The sequence below is a fragment of the Salvelinus fontinalis genome, chromosome 10 (assembly GCF_029448725.1).
Source record: "Salvelinus fontinalis isolate EN_2023a chromosome 10, ASM2944872v1, whole genome shotgun sequence".
In the NCBI taxonomy this organism is placed as follows: domain Eukaryota; kingdom Metazoa; phylum Chordata; class Actinopteri; order Salmoniformes; family Salmonidae; genus Salvelinus; species Salvelinus fontinalis.
In genome coordinates, this window is record NC_074674.1 from 29,610,114 (window position 1) to 29,635,618 (window position 25,505).

Sequence of the window (25,505 nt, forward strand, 5' to 3'; positions counted from 1 at the left end):
TTATATTTATTTATTTATTTTATTTAACCTTTATTTAACCAGGTAGGCAAATTGAGAACACGTTCTCATTTACAATTGCGACCTGGCCAAGATAAAGCAAAGCAGTTCGACACATACAACAACACATAGTTACACATGGAGTAAAAACAAACATATAGTCAATAATACAGTGAAAAAAATAAGTCTACAGTATATACAATGTGAGCAAGTGAGGTGAGATAAGGGGGGTGAAGGCAAACAGATATATGTATAAATAAATAAAAATATAAAAAGGCCATGGAGGCGAAGTGAGTACAACACAGCAAGTAAAATAAAAACTAAAAAAAACACTGGAATGGTTGGTTTGCATTGGAAGAAAGTGCAAAGTAGAGACAGAAATAATGGGGTGCAAAGGAGCAAAATAAATTAATAAATAAATACAGTAGGTAAAGAGGTAGTTGTTTGGGCTAAATTGTAGATGGGTTATGTACAGGTGCAGTAATCTATGAGCTGCTCTGACAGCTGGTGCTTAAAGCTAGTGAGGGAGATAGGTGTTTCCAGTTTCAGAGATTTTTGTAGTTCGTTCCAGTCATTGGCAGCAGAGAACTGGAAGGAGAGGCGTCCAAAGGAAGAATTGGTTTTGGGGGTGACTAGAGAGATATACCTGCTGGAGCGCGTGCTACGGGTAGGTGCTGCTATGGTGACCAGCGAGCTGAGATAAGGGGGGACTTTACCTAGCAGGGTCTTGTAGATGACCTGGAACCAATGGGTTTGGCGACGAGTATGAAGCGAGGGCCAGCCAACGAGAGTGTACAGGTCGCAGTGGTGGGTAGTATATGGGGCTTTGGTGACAAAACGGATGGCACTGTGATAGACTGCATCCAATTTATTGAGTAGGGTTTTGGAGGCTATTTTGTAAATGACATCACCGAAGTCGAGGATTGGTAGGATGGTCAGTTTTACAAGGGTATGTTTGGCAGCATGAGTAAAGGATGCTTTGTTGCGGAATAGGAAGCCAATTCTAGATTTGACTTTGGATTGGAGATGTTTGATGTGGGTCTGGAAGGAGAGTTTACAGTCTAACCAGACACCTAGGTATTTGTAGTTGTCCACATATTCTAAGTCAGAGCCGTCCAAAGTAGTGATGTTGGACAGGCGGGCCGGAGCAGGCAGCGATCGGTTGAAGAGCATGCATTTGGTTTTACTTGTATTTAAGAGCAGTTGGAGGCCACGGAAGGAGAGTTGTATGGCATTGAAGCTCGCCTGGAGGGTTGTTAACACAGTGTCAAAAGAAGGGCCAGAAGTATACAGAATAGTGTCGTCTGCGTAGAGGTGGATCAGAGAATCACCAGCAGCAAGAGCGACATCATTGATGTAAACAGAGAAGAGAGTCGGTCCAAGAATTGAACCCTGTGGCACCCCCATAGAGACTGCCAGAGGCCCGGACAACAGACCCTCCGATTTGACACACTGAACTCTATCAGAGAAGTAGTTGGTGAACCAGGCGAGGCAATCATTAGAGAAACCAAGGCTGTCGAGTCTGCCAATGAGGATGTGGTGATTGACAGAGTCAAAAGCCTTGGCCAGGTCAATGAATACGGCTGCACAGTATTGTTTCCTATCGATGGCGGTTACGATATCGTTTATGACCTTGAGCGTGGCTGAGGTGCACCCATGACCAGCTCTGAAACCAGATTGCATAGCGGAGAAGGTGTGGTGTGATTCGAAATGGTCGGTAATCTGTTTGTTGACTTGGCTTTCGAAGACCTTAGAAAGGCAGGGTAGGATAGATATAGGTCTGTAGCAGTTAGGGTCAAGGGTGTCCCCCCCTTTGAAGAGGGGGATAACCGCAGCTGCTTTCCAATCTTTGGGGATCTCAGACGACACGAAAGAGAGGTTGAAGAGGCTAGTAATAGGGGTGGCAACAATTTCAGCAGATAGTTTTAGAAAGAAAGGGTCCAGATTATCTAGCCCGGCTGATTTGTAAGGGTCCAGATTTTGCAGCTCATTAAGAACATCAGCTGACTGTATTTGGGAGAAAGAGAAATGGGGAAGGCTTGGGCGAGTAGCAGAGGGGAGGGCAGTGCTGTTGTCCCGGGTAGGGGTAGCCAGGTGGAAAGCATGGCCAGCCGTAGAAAAATGCTTATTGAAATTCTCAATTATAGTGGATTTGTCGGTGGTGACAGTGTTTCCTATCTTCAGGGCGGTTGGAAGCTGGGAGGAGGTGTTCTTATTCTCCATGGACTTTACGGTGTCCCAGAACTTTTTTGAATTTGTGTTGCAGGAAGCAAATTTCTGCTTGAAAAAGCTAGCCTTGGCTGTTCTAACTGCCTGTGTATATTGGTTTCTGGCTTCCCTGAAAAGTTGCATATCACGGGGGCTGTTCGATGCTAATGCAGAACGCCATAGGATGTTTTTCTGTTGGTTAAGGGCAGTCAGGTCAGGAGAGAACCAAGGGCTATATCTGTTCCTGGTTCTAAATTTCTTGAATGGGGCATGCTTATTCAAGATGGTGAGGAAGGCATTTTTAAAAAATGACCAGGCATCCTCTACTGACGGGATGAGATCAATATCCTTCCAGGATACCCCGGCCAGGTCAATTAGGAAGGCCTGCTCGCTGAAGTGTTTCAGGGAGCGTTTGACAGTGATGAGTGGAGGTCGTTTGACCGCTGACCCATTACGGATGCAGGCAATGAGGCAGTGATCGCTGAGATCTTGGTTAAAAACAGCAGAGGTGTATTTGGAGGGCAAGTTTGTTAGGATGATATCTATGAGGGTACCCGTGTTTACGGAATTAGGGTGGTACCTGGTAGGTTCATTAATAATTTGTGTGAGATTGAGGGCATCAAGCTTAGATTGTAGGGTGGCTGGGGTGTTGAGCATGTTCAAATTTAGGTCACCTAGCAGCACGAGCTCTGAAGATAGATGGGGGGCAATCAGTTCACATATAGTGTCCAGAGCACAGCTGGGGGCAGAGGGTGGTCTATAGCAGGCGGCAACGGTGAGAGACTTGTTTTTAGAGAGGTGGATTTTTAAAAGTAGAAGTTCAAATTGTTTGGGAACAGACCTGGATAGTATAACAGAACTCTGCAGGCAGTCTTTGCAGTAGATTGCAACACCGCCCCCTTTGGCCGTTCTATCTTGTCTGAAAATATTGTAGTTGGGGATAAAAATGTCTGAATTTTTGGTGGTCTTTCTAAGCCAGGATTCAGACACGGCTAAAACATCCGGGTTGGTAGAGTGTGCTAAAGCAGTGAACAGAACAAACTTAGGGAGGAGGCTCCTAATGTTAACATGCATGAAGCCAAGGCTATTACGGTTACAGAAGTCATCAAAAGAGAGCGCCTGGGGAATAGGAGTGGAGCCAGGTACTGCAGGGCCTGGATTCACCTCTACATCACCAGAGGAACAGAGGAGAAGTAGGATAATGGTACGGCTAAAAGCTATGAGAATTGGTCGCCTAGAGCTACCAGAGCAGAGAGTAAAAGGAAGTTTCTGGGGGCGATAAAATAGTTTAAAGGAATAATGTACAGACAAAGGTATGGTAGGATGTGAATACAGTGGAGGTAAACCTAGGTATTGAGTGATGATGAGAGAGATCTTGTCTCTAGAAACATCATTGAAACCAGGTGATGTCATCGCATATGTGGGTGGTGGAACTGCAGGGTTGGATATGGTATAGAGAGCAGGGCTAGAATCTCTACAGTGAAATAAGCCAATAAACACTAACCAGAACAGCAATGGACAAGGCATATTTACATTAAGGAGAGGCAAGCTTAATCAAGTGATAAATAAGGGTCCAGTGAGTAGAGGTTGGTTGGGGTCGTGGCGATCCAGACAGCTGGCCGGGTATATGGCTATCGGTAGCAGCATAGGATGGAGGTCTGTTTGTAGATACCTCGTGCGTTTCCGTCGGTAGGTTCCGTGTAGTGGGGTTTTGTTCAGATAGCAGCCGATAAGACAGCTAACGATTAGCGGGCCTCAGATGAGCGTTCAGGTAACGCCGGGACGGAGGTGCCGGTTGGATAAATCCCTCGGGCAGATAACGTCGGCAGTCAGTCGTGAAGGCCCGGTGGGGTTCCGTATCTGCAGCAGCAACAAAGAAGCGGGTCCGGATGGTGATGGAACTCCTCAGCTGGCTAGCTCCAGCATGATTTGAGTTAGCTCCGGGGTCGACGTAAGCCAATAGTCACACGGTATGCAGCTAGCTAGCTGCGAAATCAAGGTGCACGTGTCCAGAGGCTGCGGTTGGAATCCGGGGAAACTGAGAGAAAAAAAGTCCCGGAATGCTCCGGTCCGAGTCGCGTTGCACAAAAGTGCCGGTAGATTATCGAGCTAGAGGAATAGCTGATGACCGCAAAAACGTGGGCAGCTGAAACACCAACGCTAGCCAGCAAACCGGCTAATTTCGGGGCAGCTACAGATTAGCTTCTGGCTAGCTATCGGAGTAGCTTCTGGATTAGCTTTCAGGCTAGCTTCTGAATTAGCCCCTGGCTATCTTCCACGATGGATTTTCAGATTGAGGTAAATAGTACTTATTGTAATTGGTGAAGCGGGTTGCAGGAAAGCTTTTGCAGGAAAGCTTTTGTAGTTGAGTTCTTGGATAATAAAATAAATAAAAGATATGTGAAGAAAAGGTGTAAATATATATATATACAGGACACGACACGACAACACGGAAAAATACGTCTGAACTGCTAAGCCACCTTGGTGGAAACACGTATGAATTAATTAAAATAACATGCAAAACAGGAAAGTCAATTATTTTGCTAAAAATGTGGGGTTCAAAACAGGTGGAGCTCCTGCCCTGAATGAGGTAGTATATAGAGAGAGAGATCAACGCCGCACATCAGCTGACCCGGTAAACCGGACTAGATTGGTTTTCAGCCAGGGAGGGTTTCCATTAGTTACCACAGCATAAAAATTCATGAAAACAAAAGCTTGCGTTTTGGTCTTAATTTAAGATTAGCAGTGTGGTTAAAGTTTAAAATCACATTACAATAAATTGTATAAATGGGCGGGGTTTATGACTTTGTGGCTGTGGTAACTAGTGATGACCAGAAGTCTTCCCAGGGAGTGTAAAGGCTGTTCCAATCTTAAAGGGATAGTTCGGGATTTTGTCAATGAAGCCCTTTAGAGTCAGATTACATTTTTGCTATAGTATAAGGGCCCTTTTTAGGGATAGAATACCTGTAAACCCTAAACTGTGCATGTCTAGACTAGAGAACAATGAGAATGCTCTTGAGAACAATTTGAAACTGTAAGTTTTGAAGTCCAACTCAACACAGAGCAGATTAATTTAGAGCCAATGTGACCCCAATTAAGAAAAGGAGTTTGAGGTAGACAAATGACGAGCTAGAAACGCCTTTGCAATTCCTGGAAGGTATTGGTATTTTAGAATCCCCATTAGCTGTTGTGAAAGCAGCAGCTACTCTTCCTGGGGTCCACACTAAACATGACATAATACAAAACAGACAAGAACAGCTCAAGGACAGAACTACATCAAGGTTGATAGCTAGCACTCTCAGGACTACCTGACACAGAAAATCCGACAGGAAGAAAAAGCCTTCATAAATAAGCCTTTTAAGATTCCATTGTTGCTTTCAGCATCAAGGTCTTCTCATCTCTGCTGAAATTTGTGTTCAGCAGTTCTGGTGTCAGTGATGAGGCTCCATTTTCATACCCCTCAGTCAGACTGATGCATTCTCCCCTAAACACCCCCATCACTCATCCTTACATGACAACTACAACCATTAGGAGATTGGTGTAGCGATTAGATCAGACATCCATTCAAAAGCATGGAATGCTTTTCAGTATTCCAACAGTCTGCACCATTAAAACCCAAGTAATGGGTAGTTTGCCATGTCTGAGTGCTTGTGATACAAGAGGTTTAGTAGTTTATACACAAACCACACTAGTAGTTTATAGTGTAGGGTTTTGGGACCTTGTGAATAGTGTCAAGCAGCTAAATTTAGAACTATTTCATTAAGAGTGCACAAAGGATAATCTTTCCCCCCTTTCTAATAGAATCTAAGCCAATGGCGTGTACATAATTGATTGCACCCCCCCAGTCCCAGCTAATCAACAAGTATGCATTTTTATTATAGATTAACACTCAAATGCATATATTTAGTTTAGTACTCAATCACTAGCTCTTGACCAACTTCTGTGGGTGCAAACAGGAGAAGTCACTGTCTGTCTATAGTAGCGTTGGTAGATAAATGTTTAAGTAGTGTCAAAATAGTCAGGTGAGACAGAGCTCCCTGCATGTACCATGTTTAAATATAGGCCTGTAAGGGACACCAGATACCAATAAGAGATGTTCAAGTGCAGAGGGCTAGCTTTAATGTTAAACCTCAGGCTTAGATTTCCCCACACCATTGGAAGCACATTCTAGCCTAAATAAAACAGACTAGTAAAAGGTTGTATTCAGTTGGTTATTTCCCCCCACCTTTTATATCATGCCAATTTAATTTAGTAGGAGGAAAGAGTTTAAGCCCCGCCACCTTTGATATGTTTTACACCTTCTGCTGCCAAAGTAATCAGATAATTGATCATTCTTGAAACACTTGAGAAATATTTTGAAAACAATTACAACATTTCAGTAAGGGGCCAACCATGGCCTGAAAAGAAACAACTTTTTTAAATTTGATTTAAAATGGCAATAAAATACATTTCTTAAAATTATAAATTCAAGCATTGCATTTCATGGTCTGGAATGTATTTTCAGTAACAGCAAGATAGAACAATAGTTGCAGAAGTGTTGACTGGTGCTTGCAATGTGTACACAGCTGTTTGTAGGCCTGACCAACACAGTATTCTAGAATACAGGACTAATTCACAGCAGTTTATGTTCTAAAAGTTCCAAGTAAAATATATTGATCGAGTGCATGCTAAAATGCTATGGCGATTTGAATGACTGACTCGTAGACTTTTTTCTCTTAAAGTAACAGAATTCCCTAAAAAAAATACAAAAAAAATAAGTGACAACTAGTTTATCAGTGCCCACACAGATGGTGCTGGGATCTCTCCTCTTTCTAGGCTATGTAGGGGAACTGTAGCAGGACAGCCTGGCCTGGGCCTAGCTCCAACTCAGAGAGTGCAACAGTACTGTCGGGGACCAGGTTGACCATGTCTGTGCTCATCTGGACCACAGCCTGAGCAGGCAGGTCAGGGTGGGACAGCTGAAGTTTCACTGCGTCGCTGCCCCAGTTGAAGGCAGCGACATAGCGCCCACTCTGGTCCCACTGGCGAAGGTAAGCAAGGGCAGAGGTGGAATTGAAGAGGGGAATGTAGTCCCCATGCTGCAGGGAACGCTCTTTTCCACGCAGTTCACTCAGAGTCTTGAAGAAGGAACGGCAGGAGAGCCTCTGTTCTTTCTCCTCCTGAGGGTGGCAGGAATGAAATCTTATTTGAATTTCTTTGCCTTTCTAACAGTTTAATTACTATGGTCATTAGCATCCTATTTACCTTAGCAGTTCCATTTGTCTCCTCATCTTCGAGTGGATCCCACAGCATCGTAGGGGACTTTGTATCCTGTTATAGAAAGACAAAAACATTAGGTACCCATACAAATATAGACAAGCTTTTATTTTAAAAAAGTGTGAATCTCTCCAAGGCTAAAGCTGTCATTTGTTTTGTGATACATTAGTTATGGAAAACCCCTGCTCACCGCATCAGCCAGGGCAATCTCATCCCCATAGTTGAACACTGGGGTTCCGGGCAGTGTGAGCAGGAGCATCTGGTTGAAGTTCACCATGTCTGGGCCCACCAGTGTGGCCAGGTGACCCTCCGTCCTGTCCCCAATGTTCCAGGCCAGCTGGGTCTGGTTGTGAGAAGAGAGCAGCTGCTGGACAGTCTGCGCACGATCTGTAGCGGTCATGCTCTTAGACCTGAGGGCCCCGGATAGGAGTAGGTCCACCCCAGTGGAGTTAAGCAGTTCAGAGACTCCAACAGCAGAGGTCTTCTCAGTCACTCCAATCAGAATCCTAAGCAAAAAGACAACATTAGGAAAGGAATTAATGTTATATATACACACACACGTCTAATGTACCCATTGTAATAGAAGCAAGATACAGTATCAGCTCTCTAAGTAGCAGTCAGTGCAGCTTACACCACAAGTTAGCCAATAGCCATTTTGTAGAGGATGAAAATGTGATGAAACAAAACCATCATTAAACCACTAGGTGGCTTCAAAGCATAACAATTTACTGAGATGACCAGTTGAGTTCTAAGGGAGTGATGTACATAATTGTGGACATGTGCACACCTTCTCTTTCCCTCAGTCCCATTCTGGACAATGGCTCGAATGTCAGCCCAAAGAGACGGAACTACGCTGGCCACACGCTCTACACCAGACAGCTGGATCCCATCCACACCTTGGTTCAGCCAGAACACCAGGGCAGACTAGGGAGGAAAGACAGTTCACACATTAGATTGATGAACTCAAATACATTCAATTGGGACTGACGGAGTAGATTTAATGAGTTCACTGAGAAGAGACGCTACAAATTATTACCTTGAGTCTCTCAGCAACGTTTGTGACACTAACGTTAGTGAACCATGGTCCACTTCCCAGATAGTAGGGAGTCAGATCCAGGACCACATTGATGCCTGTCAGAGGGGAGAGAGTTAATCCATCAACCACAGACCCATGCCAAACCAATGAGTAGTTTCAAGAGACTACAATTGAAAGGACATCAAATGAAGAGACAAAATAAAAGATGGGCTACACTCACTCTTCTTGTGTGCAGCTGTAATGAGGCCTTTGAACTGTTCCAGATTGCCAGCGTCAGAGGAGATCTCCTCAAAGTTCAGGCTCACAAGGTTGTCTAAGGGGGCAACATGGATGGGCCCAATGACCAGACCTTTAACCCTCAGCTGGCTCAGACGGTCAATCTTGTCCTCCACACCTGTTACATAGTAGAAAACTGCTTACTGAAAGTGGCCATACATCTGTTTCTTTATTGAAGGTACAACATCTGGATAAAAAAAAAAAAAAAACATTTATCCTCAAGATCCTTTGTTAAACAATCTGTTCATTCTCAGTGTGTAACCACCCACTGGCGTTGTAGCTGCACTCCCACAAACGAAAACAAGTTGTTTCAGACAGCTATCATGTAGTCCAGTTCTTGGAATATGAATAAAGGTGTCTGCATGCTTCCCAGCCGAAACAGTTAGGAAGAGTTTGTGTATATATTATGACAATTTGGACATCATTAAGGGTTTTTTCAGCTGTTCAGGCACATTTTTTTCCCTCGAGGCCAGCCTAAGTTTGGTAGCCCAAGTCTACACCCATGATTGGGCAACTGTAGGGATTCTTCAATAAAGTCTATAGTCATTCAATGAGAGAACTCGTTTTCATGCATTTTCTCCATTGACAAATACTGCACCAATCTTGGTTATGTAAAATTGCACTACTAAGCTCACCTCTGCAAAAATGTAAAAATTAATGACAGATTTCTTGAGATATCTTAGATTAATTCTGACTATGTTGAGGAACTGTATACTGGCTACGGCGTCTCAAATATAACAAATGGTACGAATGGCACTTCTCGTTTTTAAAGCGAACGCCTTTTACGGTTGTAGGCGAGCACACTCGTTATACTTCAGCCCGCCGAACTGAAGCATGCAGACATCTTAATACCTCCCAAACAAGAAACATGCCAAGCCAGTCAGCTTGGGGTGTGTAGGAGGGAGGATTCTGCTGGTTCAGTAGGATGCCTAAAGAGCCCCCTCCAATCCCCTGGAGCGGAGTCAAGGAAGTAGTAAACGTGTTCACGTACAATAAATGTGACCTCAATTCTGAGAATACTTTGGGCACACACTTGGAAGCTAAAGCAGACTATTTTAAAATCTCATGTCTCGTCACATGCACTGTTGCTCGAAGAAATAAACACTGGTCTGACCCTTCAACACACTACCACCCGAAACCCAATTTCAAGCTGTTTACAGATGCAGCCCAATTCTGATCTTTCGACAATAATTGGGCAAAATGGTAGACTTGGGCTGCCTTTGGAAACCCAGCCTTAGGCTACAAGTTAAAATTGGGTGGGGTAACTATGTGGTTCAATGTAGTCAAACTACATTATATGAACTGTCTGTGACCTACTAGTGAGTTTCACATGGTGAAACATATTCTGGGTTTCATCACTAATCTTAGTCATCAACACCCCTTTCAGGGGCTCTTACCCTTTAGATTCTGGGACTCGCTGAAAGCTTGCACATTTCCAATTTGGTACAGAGGTCCATAATTCCACCAGTTCATGGCAGGAATGTCTTTGCAGCGAGGTGCTTGAACAATGATGGCCACAGCTCCAGCCAGCATCCCCAGCCAGCCCAGCCAGAACAGAATCAGAAGGGCCCATCTTGTCCGGACCCACCTTTAGGTGATGAAGGGACAAAGATGATTTAGTAATGCAATATTACACCCTAAATGTTTACATTGCGAACCACCATTAACTATTTTTTAATAAGCTAGTCTACTGCATACATCTTAATAGTTCTTACCCTGGTGTTCCAGCGACCCTGAGGAGTTCCTCTTTGGATAAACCGGTAAATTTAGTCTCCGTCTCCTCGGGGATTTTCACTTTAACGCTGCCGTTCTTCTCCGTGCAGGTGGGAGAACCAGCATCCCCGTTCGCTGCCCCGCCCGTCATCGGCTGCTTCTCCTGGTCCATATCATTGAGCTCCACATCCTTCATGTCAACCTCTGTGTCCTTACTCATTGTGACGTTGGTTGAATTTAGATTATCTTTATAAAAAAGAAAGATGAGCGTTGCTGATTAAGTAGTGTCTGTGGCCACGCTCGATACTGCCAACGACTTTAAAGGTAAATTGAGACTGACTGCTCTACAAATCACCTTTCATCCTAAATAACTTCTCAACATTATTTGTATATCAGTCAGTCATAATTTACCCATGATACATCACGTGTTTGACGCTCTCGAACACAGCTGTCACGCACATGCGCAAACGATGGTCTAATACAATTGCAATTTGACGAAGCATTGCATCACCCTCCAATTTTAAACAAGGACCAAGCGGCCAAATATGTAAATGACTATGTTATATATTTGACAGAAATAGTTTAATATATCTGGACTCTGAGCCAGGGCGTCGAAAGGGGTTACATTCACATCGCTTGGATTGAGCATATGAGGGCTAAATGTTAAAGCAATTGCCACCTATCCAACAATTTCATTAGATAACGAATCTAAGTAACGTCTTCATTCAATGGTTCGTTGGTTTGATCTTTACAGTAGACAACATTATTGTATACATTGTAGCCTATGGCAGGCTTGTAGACCTAATCTCGTGTGCGTTAACAGGATTGGTCCAGTTTTATTCTAGTGAAGGCACCAGACTAAGGGTTAAAGGGCACCAAACTGAAAACAGAAAAGGTAATATACCATAAATTATTTTCTAAATTGTCACTAGATTAGTTAAATGTAACGACACTTTCAGTGATTTTAGTGGGGTACAAACAGTTGAAATAGGGACTGAAGTTCAGTCACTGAACAAACCAATGATTACATACAGTATCTGTGTAGGCTATGGCTAATGAAAACACCCGCAATTAGAGATATTCACCTGCATGAACGTAATAAACAATCCGTTCTTACCTGGTGAAGATAACTGGTCGTGTAAATAGTTTTCAATTCGCCTTCAGGTTAACCATATTGCCGAGAAAAATGGTTTATTCACGGCCGCAGTAACGCGCTCTTTATATAGCACTGTAGGCGTCAGTAGCCTCCCAACCGCCCAATTTTAAGGAAGGGCCAACATCGCAACTTGCCGATTGATCAATTATGATACGTTTGATCAAGTTCACACAAAATCGTTAACTTTGCAAGTGTACTCTATTGAGAGTTAAAGTCGACTTGCATTTCATGGTTTGGGAATTAAAATGTTTGCGTTTGATAAAGAAAGTCCACCTTAAGCGGTCCGCCATCTGCCAGACATGCATCCCTCTCATGTTTTCATGAGTTGGCAAGAAATGTCACGAACAGATATATCTGTGCTTTAGTCTAGAAAAACAGAGGATAGGACTTACAAATATGGGAAAATATTATAGGCAGTGTGATCTCCTCTATAATAAAACTCATCCTATTTCTGTGATATTGTCTAGTTATGATTTCCATCCATCCTGCTAGAACATCTGCAAAATACAGAAATTATAGTTTCTAGAAAAGATAAGATTGTGTTCCAAAGTAGATATTGCCAATTGGATATATTATACCAAAAGTCTAAAATATCTGATTAAATAGCCCACAACCTTTGACCTAGAAAATGTATTTCCTAAATTGCTGCAAAAATATCCTGGGTTCATAACCCCTCTTTGTTTTTTTGGACTCCAGACTCCTTGGACTTGTTTGTGTTATTCTCAAGATAATTCAGGGAATATTTCTTCGTATTGATTTGCATCCACCAATCAATGCAATGACTAGAATAACTTAAAAACAATCTTGATTACTACATCTATTTTTAAGATAAAGAAGAGATGAAGAAAACACCACTTGAATTAATTATAGGCCAATGTATGGAAATTATATTGTTAATGATCAAGTTTCTGCATATCGTTCTATGTTGACACAGTTCTGTCCAATCTACAAGACACATTCTCATCTTGTAATCCCCTCACAGACTCTGCAGTGATAAGAGTAATGTCTTGTTACATCCCAAGATTACAGACGTCACTATTCAGCAGAATATATCCTCTGATAATGCAGTGAAACTGTTGTAGGCAGAGGTTGTATGGAGCATTTGACCAATTTCCATTTGCAGTATGGTAGAGTATAGCCATGGGGCATTCTTGATTAAAATCAAAACAACCTCAGACATGATGATCACTAACAGATCGGTCTTAGATCATAACAATAACGAGGCTATATACAGGCTATATACAAGGAGCACCGGTACCAAGTCAGTGTACTGAGGTATGAGGTAGTTGCGGTGATTGATTGAGGTCATATGTACATGGAGGTTTGGTTAGGTGATTGATCGAAGTACTATGTACATGTTGGTAGGGGGTGAAAAGTAGAAGGTCCGGGTAGCCATTTAATGACATGTTCAGCAGTCTTATGGCTTTGGGGTAGAAGCTGTTCAGGAGCCTTTTTGTCCCTTTGGATCAATGCCAACGGTGTTATAAACCCCTGTATATTCCTGACCCCATAACAGCACTAATGTTGTATACTAGTTGGAGGTTACAGTTAGAGGTGGGCTGATCAAGGACTATCATTAAGTATGTAAACACCTTTCAAAAAGTGCTTTGTGACTGATTTTGCATAAAATACAGTTACTAGTGGTGGAACGGTACCAGGGTGGAATGTGTTGAGGAGTTGAAAAGGGGCCACATACAGTATATATAGTGTTTTTATTTTATTTAACAAGGCAAGTCAGTTAAGAACAAATTCTTATTTTACAATGATGGCCTACCCCTTTCAAACCCTCCCCTAACCTGGACGACGCTGGGCAAATTGTGCACCGCCCTCTGGGACTCCCAATCACGGCCGGTTGTGATACAGCCCGGGATCGAACCAGGACCTGTAGCGACGCCTCTAGCACTGAGATGTCGTGCTTTAGACCGCTGCGCCACACAGGAGCCAGGTCACCATACTTGCTTTAATGCACCTAAAATGTCCGCCAGGCCACAGTCTTTAGATTATAGGCCTAGTTCAAATAAAATCTAATTGTATTTGTCACATGCGCCGAATACAACAGATGTAGACCTTACAGTGAAATGCTTACTTACAAGCCCTTAACCCACAATGCAGTTAAGAAAAATATGTGTTAAGTAAAAAATAGATAAGTCAAAAAATAAGAAATAAAATAAACAAATAATTAAGGAGCAGCAGTAAAATAACAATACATACATACAATACAGGAAAACACAAAACAAAATACAGTCCCTCTATAAGCCCATGTTCCTCCCTCTGGAGGGCAGAGGCTGAGGGGTGTCTGGTATCATGTAAACACAGCAGAGCTGAGCACATTTTGTCCTTAGGCCCTCCCTGAAAAACACACGCTGTAGAATGGAAGATCAACATGTTTTCCTGAAAAGGTCTTAGAGGGGGTGGGCCTGGCCTACAATCTTCTACTCAAGAGATGCAATTAATGAGCACAGTAGAGAACAATGGAAGTATGATCGATGTTCTGATCCTATGATCAAAGTCCTTCAAAGGACTATGATGATTGGTCAGATCAGTAATTGCATTTAATGGAAGTACACTGTGATCAAATCAAGAGCAGTGTTAAAGGCTTTGGATTAAGTAAGATCGTTCTCTGGTCAGCTAAAATCTTTTTTTCAGTCAGCTTAACCTGCACTTATCCAGCTTGACAGGACTGTGAAAGGTTACAGAATGCACAAATTCACAAACAGCAAAACCCCACTGAATCAAACATTTCATAAAACATTTACTTATCTGATTCAAGCAGATTGCTCAACCTGGTGAATTATTGGTTTGATATTACAGTCAGACACACATTTATCTGGCTTTAAGCCAGACGATTCTCATCTGCCCATTTCATAACTATTGACCTCCTGTTATTTGTTCCTTTCATCATCGTGCTGCACAGAGGATATTACATTTCTGAGACATCCACCTCCAGGTCTCAGGTTCAGGCTACACTGTGTAAACCAGAACATTTGTATGTCAAGTCAAGGTGTATTTATACAATTTTATGATTGGGATTAAAATGAATAGCTTAAAACAGTAGTTAAACAGTAACTCCGTTTAGCAAATCAGCAACAAAAAAAACTGCTGTTAAATGTTCTGTTATCACTTAGGAACACCTCTTCTTTACACTACTTTAATCACAAACCACCAGAGTAAGAGGACCACTACTGACATTTATATTTATTTAACTAGGCAAGTCGGTTAAGAACAAATTCTTATTTACAATGACGGCCTACCAAAAGGCCTCCTACGGGGATTAAAAATAAAAATATAGGACAAAACACACATCACGACAAGAGAGACACCAAAACACTACATAAAGAGAGACCTAAGACAACAACATAGCAACACAGCATGGTATAAACACAATATGACAACAACATGGCAGCAGCACAACATGGTAGCAGCACAAAACATGGTACAAACATTATTGGGCACAGACAACAGCACAAAGGGCAAGAAGATAGAGACAACAATACATCACGTGAAGCAGCCACAACTGTCAGTAAGAGTGGAGATAAAATTAAGCGTCTGTGCACACAGACACACAGTTTTCAGTCTCAGAGGAGAACAATACAAGATACAATACAAGATACCGATTGGCTTTGCATTTCTGTGCATGGAATTCTAAACTGGATTAGGGTTAGAGGGAAACTATGCTGATTACTGAGAAGATTAGATTTGTTTATGTACATGTTGGAGAGCTGGGTGTAGGAATAATAAAAACCCAGTGGTGTAAAGTACTTTAGTTAAAATACTTTAAAGTACTACTTAGGTAGTTTTTGGGGATAACTACTTTACTATTTATATTTTTGACAACTTTTTACTTTTACTTCATTACATTCCAAATTAAAATAAAGTAATTTTTCTTTAAAACATTTTCCATGACACCCAAAAGTACTCCTTATATGTTGAATGCTTAGCAGGACAGGAAAATGGTCCAATTCACACACTTATCAAGGGGACATCCCCGGTCATCCCTACGGCCTCTGATCTGGTGGACTCACTAAACTAAAATGTTAAATTTGTAAATTATGTCTGAGTGTTGGTGTGCCCCTGGCAACAACAAAAAAACAAGAACATTGTCGTGTCTTTGACTATGCCAGATTAATTGCTATGACATGCTATTCTATAAAATAATTTCTCCGTAATTAATATTACCTGATTGAACTAATCATGTAAATGTTAATTAACTAGAGAGGGACACCACGAAAGAATATTTATAGAGCTGTTATCTTTCGAATAAACTCTTAAAGATTTAGTAAGATTTTACATCCATAAGTCACATTAATCATAATTTTATTCAGTCTCATCTGAAAGTTGTAAGTCCTTGGTTATCTGCAAGAATCCTGGCTAACAAGTTGAATCAGCAATACAACATTGGGTTTAATTATTTATTTACTAAATACCTAACTAATCACACAGAATCACACATACACAATTAAATCATAACTTGATCACAAATTACATCATACAGAAAAATGTCCCTAGCGGGCAGAATCGATATGACAGCTTGTTACACAAAGGGAAGGGCTGAGTCCTAGTGAAAGAGCGGGAGACTTGAACATAGGCGAGCTGTACTATCGTAAATACAGTATCTTATGCATTCTAAATTACCGCCCATTCGAAGAGGAAAATGCAATGAATATTTACTCTGAGCTGCGCTTCAGTAGGTTGGTGGTAGATGGACCGTGTCGCCAACCCGAGTCCTCTGTCCTTTGAAGAATGTCTCTGGTAGTCACGGGATACGTTGTGTGTAGTAGACGGGATACTTGGACTGTCCTTCCTAACCTGCGTTTAGCTGTTGCTAACTCAAAGGCTAGGAGATATCACTTCTGTAGTGAATACGAGTTCAAAGTTCATACCATTCACAATCAAAGTCCATGCTGATGTTGGCTTAGTTCTGTAGTTATCTGAACCATTCTGACACCGGATCGTCATCCTAGCGTACCCGGAACAGGAAGTTATATTCTTGTTCTTGGCTTTTATAGTGGAGGGAGAGGGGTGTGTCTGAAAAGTTTATAACCCATACCTCTTCACAGGGGCGGACCACTGTGAGCAGAGGAAAACTTATGAAAGCACAGATCTCTCATTTGGAAGCTAAAATTACATTTCACCTCTTCACAAATAATGTCATATTCAAACATTTGAATTAAACAACAATTCCATGTGAATCCGATACCTCTGACGTTTAGACTTTCCACAGTAGAGTTTATGTCATTCTATCATTGATGAAAATGTGTCAGAGGGCAACCGAACTGACATAATATACCTTAAGTACCCCCGCATATGTTCAGTTGGTCGGACTACCAGAATATAGTTCATTTCCCCCAACTTCTGATGTTACCCAGAATCTCTATGTTAACCCATGGGTTTCCTTATGTCACATCAGTTATAGTAGGGAGAGAGAAAAAGGGGGAAAGAGGTATTTATGACTGTCATAAACAACATTGTGTGGTGGTTTGCTTAATATAAGGAATTTTAAAGGATTTATACTTTTACTTTTAATAGTTATAATTAAAATAAAATACTTTTTGACTTTTATTCAAGTAGTATTTTATTGGGTGACTTTACCTTCTAATTGAGTCATTTTCTATTAAGGTATGTTTACTTTTACTCAAGTATGACAATAGGGTACTTTTTCCACCACTGTCATAATCTCAATCATGTGATTGAAATCAAGTGATTCAAATAAGGTTGCCTGTGCCATCATCAGTGTAATGGAGTAGTGCACAGACCTACTGATTTGTGTGGATGGGTATACAGGCCTATTCAGGGCTCTGGTTATATGGTTACAGGTTACACAGCGCCCTTATGTGGCCATTTATTTTGTCTCACATATTCAATTGAGGTTTACAATTTAAAAAAATGCGTTAATGGGTACATTTTTGCAAAAAAAAGTTGGAGCTTGCATTCAAGTGTCCATTGTAAAAGTTAAACAAGCTTGGAACGGAGTGCATTGTCCGGGTGCTAGGGTGTCCTTGATGGGTATCATAGGATGGGTTTGCAGAGGTTCGTGATGGCGTTGCCGAGGCTGCTCGTTTTGTAGCTCGTACTTTACGCAGGCTGTTTCATCTGTGGAATAACGTTTGCTGACTCACTGACAATCACCCAGGTATGAACACATTCATGATTGAAATGTCTGATCTTTCAACTGCATATGGGACATTCTAAACTTGACAACACTTATGAACCACCTTGATAGCATTATTTTTTTTTATCCCGTTATAACTTTGAACAATATAAAATATTGGAAACATTTCCACATTCATACAGTTGAAGTCGGAAGTTTACATACACTTAGGTTGGAGTCATTAAAACAGTTTTTTCAACCACTCCACAAATTTCTTGTTAACAAACTATAGTTTTGGCAAGTCGGTTAGGACATCTACTTTGTGAATGATACAAGTAATTTTTCCAACAATTGTTTACAGACAGATTATTTCACATATCTCGCAGAACTTAATTGAATTAAAACATAAGTTAGTTGAAATCAAATAAAATAATTTAAATACAGTAAGACATTGTTAGTTGGGCAAAAAAAACAACCTAAGCAAACATTTGTGGGTTTCATCTTTTGTCCAATGGAAAATTGCAAAAAAGGCAGATGACCTATGTAGCAAATTAGGCTAAAGTATCATTTGAGGGCTCACTAATGCAATAAAGTGAGCAGAAAGTAAACAATTTACACTAAATTGTTTGTCTTTCACAGATAGCATTTAAAACAATCTCAGACTGTATCACAATTCCAGTGGGTCAGAAGTTGACTGTGCCTTTAAACAGCTTGGGAAATTCCAGAAAATTATGTCATGGCTTTAGAAGCTCCTGATAGGCTAATTGACATAATTTGAGTCAATTGGAGGTGTACCTGTGGATGTATTTCGAAGCCTACCTTCAAACTCAATGCCTCTTTGATTGACATCATGGGAAAATCTAAAGAAATCAGCTAAGACCTCAGAAAAAAAATTGTAGACCTCCACAGGTCTGGTTCATCCTTGGGAGCAATTTCCAAACGCCTGAAGGTACCACGTTCATCTGTACAAACAATAGTACCCAAGTATAAACACCATGAGACCACGCAGCCGTCATACCGCTCAGGAAGGAGGCGCGTACTGTCTTCTAGAGATGAACACACTTTGGTGCGAAAAGTGCAAATCAATCCCAGAACAACAGCAAAGGACCTTGTGAAGATGCTGGAGGAAACAGGTACAAAAGTATATATATCCACAGTAAAACGAGTCCTATATCGACATAACCTGAAAGGCCGCTCAGCAAGGAAGAAGCCACTGCTCTAAAACCGCCATAAAAAAGCCAGACTACGGTTTGCAACTGCACATGGGGATAAAAATCATACTTTTGGGAGAAATGTCCTCTGGTCTGATGAATCAAAAATATAACTGTTTGGCCATAATGACCATCATTATGTTGGAGGAAAAATGGGGAGGCTTGCAAGCCGAAGAACACCATCCCAACCGTGAAGCACGGGGGTGGCAGCATGAGGAAGGAAAATGATGTGGATATATTGAAGCAACACCTCAAGACATCAGTCAGGAAGTTAAAGCTTGGTCGCAAATGGGTCTTCCAAATGGACAATGACCCCAAGCAAACTTTCAAAGTTGTGGCAAAATGGCTTAAGGACAACAACGTGAAGGTATTGGAGTGGCTAGCACAAAGCTCTGACCTCAATCCTATAGAACATTTGTGGGCAGAACTGAAAAAGTGTGTGAGAGCAAGGAGGCCTACAAACTTGACTCAGTTACACCAGCACTGTTAGGAGGAATGGGCCAAAATTCACCCAACTTATTGTGGGAAGCTTGTGGAAGGCTACCTGAAACGTTTGATCCAAGTTAAACAATTATTTATTTATTTATTTATTTGTTAAATTTTTTATCCCATTTTCTCCCCAATTTTCGTGGTATCCAATCGCTAGTAATTACTACCTTGTCTCATCGCTACAACTCCCGTACGGGCTCGGGAGAGACGAAGGTCGAAAGCCATGCGTCCTCCGAAGCACAACCCAACCAGCCGTACTGCTTCTTAACACAGCGCGCCTCCAACCCGTAAGCCAGCCGCACCAATGTGTCGGAGGAAACACCGTGTACCTGGCCCCCTTGGTTGGCGCGCACTGCGCCCGGCCCGCCACAGGAGTCGCTGGAGCCGATGAGACAAGGATATCCCTACCGGCCAAACCCTCCCTACCCCGGACGACGCTATGCCAATTGTGCGTCGCCCCACGGACCTCCCGGTCGCAGCCGGCTGCGACAGAGCCTGGGCGCGAACCCAGAGACTCTGATGGCGCAGTTAGCAAGTTAAACAATTTAAAGGCAATGCTACCAAATACTAATTGAGTGTATGTAAGCTTCTGACCCACTGGGGATGTGATGAAATAAATAAAAGCTGAAATAAATCATTCTCTCTACTATTATTCTGACATTTCACATTCTTAAAATAACGTGGTGATCCTAACTGACCTAAAACAGGGAATTGTTACTGGGATTAAATGTCAGAAATTTTCAAAAACTGAGTTTAAATGTATTTGGCTAAGGTGTATGTAAACTTCCAACTGCAACTATAGCCTGATAGGCTATTGTCTGCTGCCACACTACTTTTACTCTCAAATGGACACAAGGCTACTAGTGGACAGCTGCTGGGTATTGAGACTACTGAATATGTTTTTATCACCCTCTCAACAATGGGTTAAACTTTTGGGTGCTACATCCAATAGTTTAGTAAGATTTTATCAGATTTTCAATAACTTTTCTCCCAGACAGTATTATGTTGTATTTTCCTGCTTTTTTTCTCAGAGTTTATAACACAACCCAAAACATGGGGACTAACCATAGGAGCAAATAATGAGAATATCAATTAAATCAGTAGAGATCATCATGTGACTTTTTAATTCAGGGAATACATTATTTTGATGTCTTAGTTGACTTCACCTAAATGCACCATTGACAGTGCAATAGATTAGGCTACCATTTCCATATGTAACCGATGTGAAATGGCTAGCTAGGTAGCGGTGGTGCTCGCTAGCAGCCTTTCAGTCGGTGATGTCACTTGCTCTGAAACCTTGAAGTAGTGGTTCCCCTTGCTCTGCAAGGGCCGCGGCCTTTGTGGAGCGATGGGTAACGATGCTTCGTGGGTGACTGTTGTTGATGTGTGCAGAGGGTCCCGGGTCGGGGCGAGGGGACGGACTAAAGTTAAACTGTTACATTGATGCTGTTGACCCGGATCACTGGTTGCTGCGGAAAAGGAGGAGGTCGAATGGGGGGTGAATGTAACCGATGTGAAATGGCTAGCTAGGTAGCGGTGGTGCGCGCTAGCAGTCTTTCAGTCGGTGGCGTCACTTGCTCTGAAACCTTGAAGTAGTGGTTCCCCTTGCTCTGTAAGGGCCGCGGCCTTTGTGGAGCGATGGGTAACGACGCTTCGTGGGTAACTGTTGTTGATGTGTGCAGAGGGTCCCTGGTTCGCGCGAGGGGACGCCATAAAGTTATACTGTTACACATACAGATGACAATGCCTGTTTGAATTTAAATGTGTTGAGAAAAATGTGTTCTACATTCATAGATCTTCCTGTTGTCACATGGCCCAGTGGCACCATAAGATAATCAATCATCTAATGTCCTAAAAGAATATAACTGTTAATTTGTGCACATGAATGAAAGAATGTAATTTCTAAAGCATTTCATTTAAGTTGAATTAGGCTCCCTATCCAGGCCAGGAGATAGTGAGGTCCGTGTGTGACAGACTATGTAGCTTTAGGTTGTGGAACATGCATACAATTATTTAAATTGCATACTGTAGAATAAACTATATAGTTTTACTGAATGCATCTGTAAAATGTGTATCTCATTCAGGGCCACTTTACAGGCCAGTGCATTCTTTATGGGACTGTTGAGTACAACACATTTGGCCTGGTCCTGGAGAGCCCCAGCCATCTCTCCCTCCGCTACTCTGTGTAAGCCATCTCTGTACCTGTGGCAATCTACTGGTTCTGCACCAGCTGTGTGGAAGAGAAGGTCAAGAGGTGAGAGGTTCAACTGTATGGCCCAGCAATTGTGTCAGTAATATCAATTTCCATGCCCAAATAGTGTGGCATCAACAGAAATGATTTGTTTGTTGTTGATTTGATTTTGACTGTATTTCTTTACCTAGCTCCCATCCTGCATCCTCAGGGAAAGACTGTGGCTGAATGTCACTCTGGGCATGTGTGTGAAGATATTGTTCTTACTGGCGGTGTCAGGGACCGCCTCTTTCTGTCTGCCCTTCAAAACGTGCCCTCCATAACCAGGTGAGATGGCTGCCTTGTTTTTCCATCTTCTCCCATATCACCTCTGTGCTCAGTGCCCTCTTGTCTCTCATACTGTATATGAAATGTGAAATATTTTATGCTGTTCTTTTATATCTGGAGGACTTCTTTAATTTCAGTCGTGATGAAGCAGACCATAAAACCTGAGTCAGTCCCTTCGATGGGAATCAGTTCTACACAGGCGTGTATAATGCAGAGAGGTCTGCCCTGACACTATCCATATCATGATGACACATCAAAACGCTGTTGCCTTATTAGACCACAGATACTTTTTTATAGCCCTTGTATTGACATTTTTATTTAAAGCCATATTGTATTCTTCATCTGTCCTCTATTTCTTTGTCTTTCCCAGAAGTCTGTGTGGGTGAACTTCTTCTTCTGGGTGCTGATCGTGGCGGTGGTGTTTGTCCAGAAACATCCGGGGTCAGGGTCAGAATGGAACACGTCTGAAACAGAACTCTTCTTCCACCGACCTGTCTGACCCCACTGACCTAACCTATAGCCCAATGGGTGCCATTATGTGTCTTTGGATCCAGTTCCCTGCAAGCAAGAACCTATTATTGGCCCAAGATCAAATAACAGGGGCTTGTAAAACAGGATGTTTCGGTCATCAATGGGGCAACCTAACAACAACGTGTTTTCACTATGGAATAGTGGGAAGTACAATTAACTTTGGAAGTAACCTCTTTCATTTTTGTATACTTAAATCCATTAGTTACACAATTCAGTCCCTTCCTGATATATAGGATGATCTGTTCAAATTATACTGTACTGATATGTACGTCTGTGAAAGACAAAACATTTCCTGTGAAGTGTATCGTCTACATTTATTTATATATATATATATTATATATATAAATAAATAAATGTAGAAGATACACTTCAGATACACATATATATATACACACATTTAAAACAATTATTGTCATAATCTTTATTTGATTATTATTAATTAAGTACAGATCATTACTAGTTATTTTCTAGTATTGAATGAGTTACAATTTTACATTTTATTAAAAAAAAATTGCAATTGAAAAATTAAATCCATCACAACCTTTATAAATGGCATTAACTACAGTCTTCAGGCCCAACCACTTCATAATTCTGTGCCTCCTCTCGCCATCCATCCATCCCTCTCCTCTCTGCCCTTTTCTTCAAGCACTCTCTCCATCTTTTACAATTGCTTGCTGAGTTTGCGAGCTTGTCTTTCTTTTGTTTCAATGGGGCCTTGGTGTCCAGGAGCTGCTCCAGCTGCCTGCGTATGTTGGATATGTCTAGCTGAGGTGACCTCACAGGGGCCAGCTGGGTGCTCTGCACCTTGCATTGGGTCCTAAGCCGTGCTGCCTCCACCAACAGGATCTCCATGTTCCTCACAACAGAATCCACCTACTCCTGAGACATTTTATGGACTGGGGGAAAGTGAAATATTACAGGACAAATGGGGCACAAAACGCACACTAGTCTGGAATTTACATCAAGAAGAGCATAAAACATCTGACATGGATTTGCACTGAGGTGTACCCTAGTGAATCAAAACTATCTTAAAACCACTTGATAAGATATTAGCCACCCTCCTGTAAATGTTAATAAAGACTGAAATGTTCATGGTGGCAGCATCAGTCTGATTCATCGGCCCCTGAGACAACTGCAAGTAGCTGTCATGAGTTGGCCTGGGAGTAGGTTTATGACAGTCATAAATACCTCTTCCCCCCTTTTTCCTCTCTCTACCCTACTGATGTGACATTAGAAAACCCCCTGGGTTAACATAGAGATTCTGGGAACATCAGAAGGTGGGGGGAAATGAACTATATTCTGGTAATCCGACCAATTGAACATAAGCGGTGGTACTTAATGAATATGATGTCAGTTCGGTTGTCATCTGATACATTCTCATCAATGATAGAATGACAAACTCTACAGTGGAAAGTCTACACATCAGAGGTATCGGATTCACATGGAATTGTTGTTCAATTTAAATGTTTGAATATGAAATTATTCGTGATGGGATGAAATGTGATTTTAGCTTCTAAAATGTGTGAATTGGGTTTTCATGAGTGAATTAGGCCCAACTCAGTGGCCCACGTGAAGAGACATAGGTTGTAAATTATGAAACACACCCCTCTTCTCCCTCCACTATATAAGCCCTTGACGAAAATGTAACCTCCTGTTCCGAGGATGTGAGGACGACGGTCCATTCGTTAAAAGGACTAACCTGTCAACTACAGAACTAAGCCAACCTCAGCATGAGCTTTGGTTGCGAATGGTATGAACTTTGAACTCTTATTCACTACAGAAGTGATACGTCCTAGCCATTGAGTTAGCAACAGCAGCTGCAAACGTAAATTAGGATAGGACAGACAGAGTATCCCGTCTACCACACAACGACGTTACTACAACGTATCCAATTTACCAGCAGAGACATTCTTCAAAGGAAGGGCAACACGGCCTTCCATCTACCACCAACCTACCGAAGCGCAGCTCAGAGTAAATATTTATTGCATTTTCCTTTTCCAAATGGGCGATAATTTAGAATGCATAAGATACTGTATTTACGAAAGCACAGCTTCGCCCTTTGTTCCTCAGTCTTCCCGCTCTTTCACTCAAACCCAGACCCTTTTCTTTTGTGTAACCAGCTGTTATATCTGTTCCGCCCGCTAGGGACGTTTTCCTTTATGACATAATTTGTAATCAAGGTATGATTCATTCTGTGTATTTGTAATTCTGTGTGATTAGTTAGGTATGTAGTAAATAAATAATTAAACCTAATTTTGTATTGCTGATTCAACTTGTTAGCCAGGGTTCGTGAAGATAACCAAGAATTTACAACTTTCAGATGAGACTGAAATAAGGTGACGATTAATATTGACTGCTATTGATGTAAAATATTACTAGGTCTTTAAGAGTTTTTTCGGAAGATAACAGCTCTATAAATATTATTTTGTGGTGCCCCGACTCTCTAGTTAATTACATTTACATGATTAGCTCAATCGGGTAATATTAATTACGGAGAAAGGATTTTATAGAATAGCATGTCATATCACTTAATCCGGCATAGCCAAAGACACGACATAGTTTACCATGGAGCTTATCGCTCACCTACAGTGCTATCAACAACAGGCAACACATTTTCACCACTCAGGCACTTTCTGAACCACAAAATGACATATATTGTTTTACATCTATGTCTCCATAATGGAAGCCAACAAGTAATTTGTGGATAACACATTGTATGTGACAATATAACATAATATTTCAGTGTAACTACCTGCAGTATTGGATTATAATTACATTGTGGTTACCAACGTTCTTGCATAACTGCATAGTACAATATATTGCTGTAAGTGTTTAAACATTTTGCTCTGATTTATGCAAACTCCTAATAGTGTATGTCCACAGACATTTCTTGGAAGGTCCACTTACCACAGTGAGAAACGTTTCACATCTGCAAATGGAACGTGCTGCAGCAGTTTCTTCTCTCTTCACTCAAATGTTGTTTTTTACTTCTACTTAACAATTACTGGTAGATTCCCATGCAGTTG

The 25,505-nt window shown here is 41.6% G+C and overlaps 1 protein-coding gene and 1 long non-coding RNA gene across 5 annotated transcripts; one reads left to right on the forward strand and one right to left on the reverse strand.

Moving 5' to 3' along the window:
* Positions 1 to 6,301: 6,301 nt before the first annotated feature.
* Positions 6,302 to 11,895, reverse strand: LOC129863969 (4F2 cell-surface antigen heavy chain-like). The gene is made up of 9 exons (XM_055936461.1): positions 11,604 to 11,895; positions 10,489 to 10,732; positions 10,171 to 10,361; positions 8,718 to 8,891; positions 8,498 to 8,592; positions 8,249 to 8,385; positions 7,652 to 7,967; positions 7,450 to 7,515; positions 6,302 to 7,364 (listed from the first exon to the last, which is right to left on the reverse strand). Exons 2-9 carry the CDS (start codon positions 10,704 to 10,706, stop codon positions 7,017 to 7,019), a joined length of 1,545 nt encoding a protein of 514 aa, XP_055792436.1. The 5' UTR covers positions 10,707 to 10,732; positions 11,604 to 11,895; the 3' UTR covers positions 6,302 to 7,016.
* Positions 10,907 to 24,732, forward strand: LOC129863971 (uncharacterized). Of its 4 annotated transcripts, none has more exons than XR_008761036.1 (4): positions 10,907 to 11,381; positions 21,515 to 21,684; positions 21,813 to 22,166; positions 22,319 to 24,732. It is a non-coding gene; the product is annotated as an uncharacterized LOC129863971 (long non-coding RNA). The 4 variants fall into 4 exon arrangements; XR_008761034.1 differs by having other exon boundaries at positions 21,813 to 21,948; positions 22,086 to 24,732; XR_008761035.1 differs by having other exon boundaries at positions 21,813 to 21,948.
* Positions 24,733 to 25,505: the final 773 nt, after the last annotated feature.